The 8,336-nt window shown below is 42.6% G+C and overlaps 1 protein-coding gene across 1 annotated transcript in view; it reads right to left on the bottom strand.

Moving 5' to 3' along the window:
• Positions 1 to 391: 391 nt before the first annotated feature.
• The window catches only part of Ccdc71l (coiled-coil domain containing 71 like), a 13,623-nt gene continuing 5,678 nt past the window's right edge, over positions 392 to 8,336 (bottom strand). Inside the window, exon 2 of the mRNA XM_055621631.1 lies at positions 392 to 601. Within this exon, the coding sequence (XP_055477606.1) occupies positions 392 to 601 (210 nt within the window). The remainder of the gene's footprint in view (positions 602 to 8,336) is intronic.

Consider the following 8,336-nt stretch of genomic DNA (forward strand, 5'->3'; position numbering starts at 1 on the left):
TTTGGGGTAAAAATTACAAGCATGATTTACCAAAATAATAGATACATCTATTACCCTTATCCTTGGGCCTTAGATTCCACCTTAGTCACAATTAGAGAAAAGAGGCCAGTGAAATGGCTCAGCACATAAACTTTTGCCACGTAAAACTGACAATCTGAGTTAAATCACCAGAACCCACATAAATGAACCCTAAGGTTTTCTTCTGTGATACTTTGAAAAGAGAAAGGCTCCTCCCACCCTAAAGGACATATATGAAAAAAACTCTAATTTTTTCTCTACTTGCTTTCACTCTTGCTGTCAATTTCGCCTATTTTGTTGCAGCAGCCCTCCTCCACTCTTATTAAACACAGCTTCTTTGATCTAACAGCGTAGACTGAAGATCAGAAACTCCTCAGGAATCCTTCAGGCCTTCAGCAACCAAACTGGAACTGCTGACGCTGTTGGCCTTCCTGCTCATATGGGGAGGAGTCCTGGGACTCAGGATCCTAGGAACCACACCGCTCTGAGAAGGGGAGGTATCCCAGTGGAAGTGCATCCTGAGACACGGGGAACAGGAATCACACAGCTCTGAGATGTAACTGTGGCCCAAGGAAAGGGTATCCTGAGAACACAGGAGCCCAGTAAGCCTCCTTAGCAGAGGTGTTGCAGCTCCCAGCGAAGGGTATCTCCAGCAGAGCTGAGGAGCTTAGGAGCCTCAACCCTGCTCCACTTCCTCAATTCTTCCCTTCCTCTCTTCATTGCTTTTGGGCTTCTTCCAATGAGAGACTCACACCAGGCAACAAAGCTTATAAAAGGGGTTTATTGGAAGGTCCAGGTAGTGGAGGATCTAACCCAGGAGTGGAGGGACAAACCCAGGAATAGAGGGACAAATCAAGGGTGGCTGCTTCTGCTCCTAGGAAAAGGCTCCAGAGAGCTGCGCAGACACAGCCATTGTATTTATACAGAGTTTCTTAGAGTGTGGAACTTTCTAGAGCAGAGATTTCCAGGGTAAGGACTGGTGCGATTTCAAGTCCTGAGCTTGGGGGAGCTTAAGGATTGGTGGGTTTTCCTGCTCTGGGATTGGTGTGGTTTTATTCAGACTTTTCACCTAAAATTAGCAAAATCCCGTTGAGGGGCTGGAGATCACTTCTGTGACAGTTACACAGGCTGGAAATGCCAGTATGGCAGCTCAAGAGGGGTAGAGGAGGGGCCTGTAGACTCATGCCTCAAAGGGTTTACACAGACTAAACAAAACTGAGCTAAACCAAACAACTTTCCTCAACTGAACCGTGAACTTAGACTGAGGGGACATGTTCCTGGTCCAGGTCCCTGGCTGGCAGTGCCGAACCATGTAAAGCTTCCTGCCTAGGGGGGAATGGTTAGTTTATACATCGCTGTCCCAGAGATGGCTCTGAAGCTCACAGACTAGCTCCAACTGGGAGCCTCCCCGAGTTCCCTGTCAGCAGCAGCTGCAATGGAGGCTTCAGGAGCTGCCACGGTCTCTGCGGCTTCAGCTTCTCAGTTTCTCTTCCTACTCCAGTTTGGATTGTATTGTCCTAGAGTAGACTGTTCTAGAAATTATTCAACTTTCTCTAAAAATGTTAAAGAGATGGGTGGAAAATCTTGGGTAGTGAAGCCTGGCTTCAGATCCCAGCTCTGCTGTTACGTATGTGATACCCAAGCATGGTTTTTAAACCACATATTAAATTTGAATAATACCCAGCTGTTATCTTACTGGGGTTTTTGTTTGGTTGGTTGGTTGGTTTGGTTTTGCTTTGATGAAACACTGTGGCGAAAAGCCAGTCAGGAAGTTATTTTTCTTATAGTACAAATAACCGTTCATCTCTGAGAGAGAAGCCAGGCCAGAAATTCAAACAGGTCAGGAACCTGGAGGCAGTTTTGCCTCCAGAGGCCATGGAGACCATAAAGAAGTGTTGCTCACGCGCTTGTTCCCTGCGGTTTGTTCAGCTTGCTTTCTTATAGAACCTAGGACCACTACCATGGGCTGGCCCAACCCACAGTGGGATGGGCCCTTCTCCATAGCTCTCTAATTAAGAAAATGCCCTACAGGTTTGCCTACAGCCAGATCTTGTAGAGGCATTTTCTCAGTTGTGGTTCTCTTCTCTCAGATGCCTCTAGCTTGTGTCAAGTTGACATAAAAACTGGCCAGCACAACTGATCCCTAATCAACTTGCTATACAAATATATCATTGCTATGCCATAACTTTTCATTTCTTGTTCATCCCAAGATCACATATTAATCACAATATAAAACATTCTGAATTTCAAAAGTCCCAAAATCTCTTTAAAATAGTCAAAATGTATCAACTGTAGGGTCCTGTAAAATAAAAAATAATTACTTTCTTACTTCAAGAGAGATGAACCAGGACACACAATCTTGACAAAAAAAACAAAACTAAACTCCAACAACATAAATAACTGAAAAGCAACAAACCAAGTAATCCAATTAAAAAATGGGGAACAGAGCTTAACAGAGAATTCTCTGTAGAGGAATATTGAATGGCAGAGAAACACTTAAAGAAATGCTCAACCTCATTAGCCATCAGAGAAATGCAAATCAAAACGACCCTGAGATTTCATCTTACAACCATCAGAATAGCCAAGATAAAAAACTCAAGTGACAACACATGCTGGAGAGGTTGTGGAGAAAGGGGAACCCTCCTCCACCGCTGGTGGGAATGTCAACTTGTACAACCACTCTGGAAAGCAATCTGGCACTTTCTCAGACAACTAGGAATAGGGCTTCCTCAAGATCCAGCAATACCACTCCTAGGCATATATCCAAAAGAGGCTAAAGTACACAATAAGGATATTTGCTCAACCATGTTTGTAGCAGCTTTATTTGTAATAGCCAGAAGCTGGAAACAGCCCAGATGCCCCTCAACTGAAGAATGGATGCAGAAATTGTGGTACATCTACACAATGGAATATTACTCAGCAATAAAAAATAAAGAAATCATGAAATTTGCAGGTAAATGGTGGGACCTGGAAAGGATCTTCCTGAGTGAGCTGTCCCAGAAGCAGAAAGACACACACAGTATATACTCATTCATATAGACATATAATATAGGATAAACCTACTAAAATCTGTACATCTAAAGAAACTAATCAAGAGGGAGGACCCTGACTAAAATACTCAATCCCTATCCCGAAAGGCAAAGAGGATGGACATCAGAAGAAGAAGAAGAAAACAGGAAACAAGCTAGGAACCTGCCACAGAGGGCCTCTGAAAGGCTCTGCCCTGCAGACTATCAAAGCAGATGCTGAAACTTATAGCCAACTGTTGGGCAGAGTGCATGGAATCTGATGAAAGAAGTGGGAAATAGTAAGATCTGGAGGGAACAGGAACTCCACAAGGAGAGCAACAGAACCAGAAAATCTGAGCACAGGGGTCTTCCCAGAGACTCATACTCCAACCAAGTACCATGAATGGAAATAACCTAGAACCCCTGCACAGATGTAGCCCATGACAGTTCAGTGTCCAAGTGGGTTCCACAGTAATAGGAAGAGGCACTGCCTCTGACATAATCTGATTGGCCTGCTCTTTGATCACCTCCCCCTGAGGGGGGAGCAGCCTTAGCAGGCCACAGAAGATGACAATGAAGCCACTCCTGATGAGATCTGATAGACTAAGATCAGAAGGAAGGAGAGGGGGACCTCCTCTATAAGTGGACTTGGGGAAGGGCATGTGTGAAGAAGGGGGAGGGAAGGTGGGATTAAGAGGGGAGGAGGAAGGGGTTTATGGGGGGATACAAAGTGAATAAAGTGTAATTAATAAAAGTTAAAAAAAAAAGAAAGAAAATGCCCTGTAGGTCTGTCTACAGCTAGATCTTATGGAGTCATTTTCTCAGTTGTGTTCCCTCCCTCCTCTCATGATCATCCTGACTTGCAAGGAGTTGACATAAAAATTAGCCAGCACACTAGCTTAACAATGTTTTGCTTAACATGTGGTAGATATGTTGGCTCTATCTTGATTATACTACTTTTCACAGGCCAAAATGTCAGCCTGTTCAAAATAAATGTTCCACATGCATACCTGTGCTTCAGAATTTATTTCAGGAAGCTTTCAAGTCTTCCAGAAACTTTTTGTTATTTTTATCTCCCATGCCTGATACATGCTAGAGTTTTACTTCTAAGAAAAAGAAGCAACGTGGGCATGTTGGTGCTTGTAATCCTAACACTCAGGAGGTGAAGATCCACAGTCAAGGCCATCATGGCTACATAGCAAGTCTAAGGCCAGCCTGGGTTACATGAGACTGCCTCAAAAGTCAGGTGGGGGCAGGCACAGGTATCTACAGTAGTACCTGGCACATGGTGTGATTTAAATAAACATTAGTTTGTTTCTCCTTATGGATTTCCAATCATTTGATTATCACTTCTGCTGAGTTTTGGCCATCATCATTCCTCACAAATCCACAACATTTTTTTTTCTAGCAATTCCAGTGATTTTTTTAAAATCCATTCTCCAATACCAGTTGACTCTCCTTGACATTTTATGAACTGCAGATTTTCTTTTTTGCTTTCAACACCTGCCAATATAAAAATTTCAAGTGAGCAAACTGAGACTGTAAGACTATCCTTTTTAAACATTTACTACTAATAAAATCTGATATGCACTAATTGAAGCTAATCAGGTCCCATGTGACATGCGTCACTTCATTTAATTCTCACAGGGGCTCTATGAAGTAGATACTATGTTGTGCCTGTTTTTACAGCTGAATAAACTAAGGAATGGAGAGGGTAAGCTTCTTGTCAGAAGATCAGCAAGGAGGAAAGGAAGGAAAATTTGGAAGCTAGGTAGCTCTCTGCATCCTTCTTAACCAATGCATCACACTGTGTCTTGCTGAGACATAGAGATAACAATGACGAACTTGAGTTGCAAGTATACTCTGTAAACGGAGACAACAAAGCCTTCAGTTGCTCTATTCAATCACATAGTACTGAGTCAATCAATGGCTTACTTGGTAAGGTTTTGTTCTGTGTGTGTGTGTGTGTGTGTGTGTGTGTGTATGTGTGCTGCCATTGCTGTTACACAAATGGAAACAACACACAGTGATTTTTATAAGTTTGGAAGGTGATGCTCCAAGTTTCTATGAACTCCATACACTTGGTTCATTTTCTCAGTACCACTGAGCAGCAAGCACATGGCAGCAACATTGTGTGATGCAAAGATTAGAGATGAGTCTGCCTCTAAGAAATTTACCCTAGGGTTTCTATTGTTGCAACAAAACACCATGATCGAAAAAAAAGTTGGAGAGAAAGGGTTTATTTGGCTTACACTTCCAGACCATAGTCCACCATCAGAGAAAGACAGGACAGAAACTTAAACAAGGCTGGAACCTGGAGGCAGGAGATGGTGCAGAGGCCATGGTGGGGTGCTGCTTACTGGCTTGCTCCTCATGGCTTGCTCTGCCTGCTTATAGAACCCTGCATCACCAGCCCAGGGATGGCATGACCCACAATGATCTGGGTCCTCCCCCATTGATCACTAAGAGAGAAAATACCTTACAGGTGGATCTCATGGAGGCACATCCTCAAATGAGGCTCCTTCTTCTCGGATGACCTTAGCTTGTGTCAAGTTGACACACAAGCCTAGGCAGTACAGAGATGTAGGTACATACGGAAGCAATCACAAATTAACAGTCCTTGACATGGAGAAAGTCTTCCAGACAGACAAAGTAAATACCACTCCCCAAAACTTCCTACCTAGAGGAACAAATCTGCTTTAGAGTTCTCTATGTTCTGTTCTCATGGGTTTCCAGGAGCAAATTTCCATCAACACCACTCCTACTTAGCCCACCCTGTCCAAGACAGAGCTTTCCATACCCCCGCTGGCTTCACCCAGACTGAGGCTGTCTCACTTATTCAAAGCCTCCATCTCCTGCCATCTTACCCCTCAATACTTGCTTTCTAGACTAATCCTCATATGAGGGTGAGTCCATCAGGTCCTCCAGAGACAGTCTCCACCCTGTCACAGACGACCACAGATGAATGGGACCAAGGTGGGAACATTAGGGGACACACTGGTGCACTCATAGTGTTTTTCTGTGAATGAACTTTACAAGCACATGGGAATTACTGACATATATCAAACTCTACATGTATGAAAGGTATATTCTTATAAACATGTGTTTTGCTTCCCTGCTTATTTGAGACTTAGGATCAAAAATCATCCTCTCTGGTTTTGACTTTTTTCTAATAATAAAACATTTAAAGAATGTATAGTTGAACTAGGCATGGTGGCATGTCCTTCAGAGCCAGAGGAAAGAAGATCAGAAATTCAAAGCTAGCCTTGGCTACACAGCAAACTTGAAGCCAGTCTGGGCTATATAAACCCTGTTGTGAAATGTATATTTACGTAGTTCACTCTACTACTTAGACTGATGAACTTACCTTGTCTATGAATATTTTCAGAAACATATTTATCTAGTAACCTACTTACTCAAATGTGCTGGGCTAATCATAGTTTGGCATCATTATGCTCACCACCTTAAGCCCCCACAGCTTCTATGCTATTATAATTGTGGCTCAGAGCATTTACCAGGACACACAGGAGCACCGACGGTGAAGCAGTCAGCTTCTGGGATGTCTGTTCCCAGGCTGTTTTCAGGTCCTTGACCTAGCATGCTTCCATGCATTTTTTCTAGGAAATGCTTTCATATTGGCTTTAGATACTGCAGTTTTGATCTGTTTACCAACTCAGGAACTCTTTGTGTAGAGAGGAATCAGAGCTAGCTCATTTTCATTACATCCTAAAGCTAAGTGTGCCAACGCTTCAAATATGAGGGCATTTTTGCACAGACTTCACACAAACTAACCTCTTCTTGGTTCCTTGGCCATGAATGAGCATGTGTGAAAGCAGCAACCTGTGGGCCTCAGTCACTCTGGGGCTTGAACGACCCTATCACAAGGATCACAGATCAGATAAGGTCCTGCATATCAAATATTTACATTATCATTCATAACAGTAGCAAAATTACAGGCACGAAGTAGCAACTGAAGTATTTTTTTGGTTGGGAGTCACCACATAAGGAACTGTATAAAGAGCTGCAGCGTTGGGAAGGCTGAGAACCTTAATGGTATAGAACCATCTGCTGGAATTTCTCCAAGTAAAGACTTAATGCAAAATTTCTACAGGTTCTGGATCAGCAACTTTACCGTTTGTAAATTCTCAGATACTTTAAAATGCATGACACATTTTGTATCTTTCAGAGATATTGTCAAAGACCCAACTTCAAAAAAACAAAAACAAAAAAACTTCTAGCAAACCCAACTCCTGTCCTAATACTTTCAGGAAGCTTGAAAGCATAATTTCACGTCACTTTTCTTTGCCCCCATTAATTACTACCCCGAAACTGTCTTGTAACTTTTAGACCATGATCTGCTCTTGGTGGGCATGCTGAACAAACTGGAGAGCTAAATTCTCATCATACTCTCCTCAGCCTTCATACTTCTGGTGAAGAGCACTAAGCCCTTCCCCTATCTCCAAAACTGACAGCCTTTCTAGCCCTTACAGTACCCCTACTAGTTTATGAAGCACACTTGATTTGGGAGCATGCCAAGGCACAAAGTCTATTACTAGAGCCCCAGTGCTTGAAGGGCATGAGGCCAGATGTGGTACTTCTCTTCCAGGCCATTCTCTTTGCCACCTCCACATACTGAGTGACAGGCACTGGAGTATAGTTAAGGCAGTCCACAGTGTGTGTGAATCCGCCCTTGCTGCAAGTTGCTGATACTCCACTCCTGCCCCATAGACTGCCATGAAAACTCTGCCCCTGCCCTGACTCTGCAAACCGCTTCACGGCTGCCATTTATGAAGCACCGTCTTTCATCACCCATTGGTATTTAGGGGTCAGGATTCAGAAGCCTAAATTTGAAAGCATCCTTTAAAGGTTACTGCAGGCAAACGGGGTTATGCCTTTGGTTTGAAGCACCATTCTAGAGACTAAAGAACTGAAGGATCATAAGAGTGAACACAACATAAACCTTGAGATTTCCAGCTCAAGTTCACAAAAAGGCAAGATTTATCGAATTTTAAATTAAATATTATTTCCAATTCACATGCACATATAAAGTCTCATTTCGAAGAATTTCATTATCATTAGAAAAGCCAGACACTATAATGCTCTAAAATTTATTTACAGTTAATAAGTTAAAAAGCAACACACGACCAAATTATAAATCTCATTCATATGCACATTAAACTGTCCAGGGAAACACTTGAGTTCCATTACAAACAATTGCTTTCTAATGCACTTAAGACATAACAGTTTATCAAAAAATATCTGAACACACCAATAAAGAAAACGTTATGTATGTTCATTAAAAAAAATCAC

The sequence above is a fragment of the Psammomys obesus genome, unplaced genomic scaffold (assembly GCF_907164565.1).
Source record: "Psammomys obesus unplaced genomic scaffold, mPsaObe1.curated_primary_1811, whole genome shotgun sequence".
NCBI classification, from domain to species: domain Eukaryota; kingdom Metazoa; phylum Chordata; class Mammalia; order Rodentia; family Muridae; genus Psammomys; species Psammomys obesus.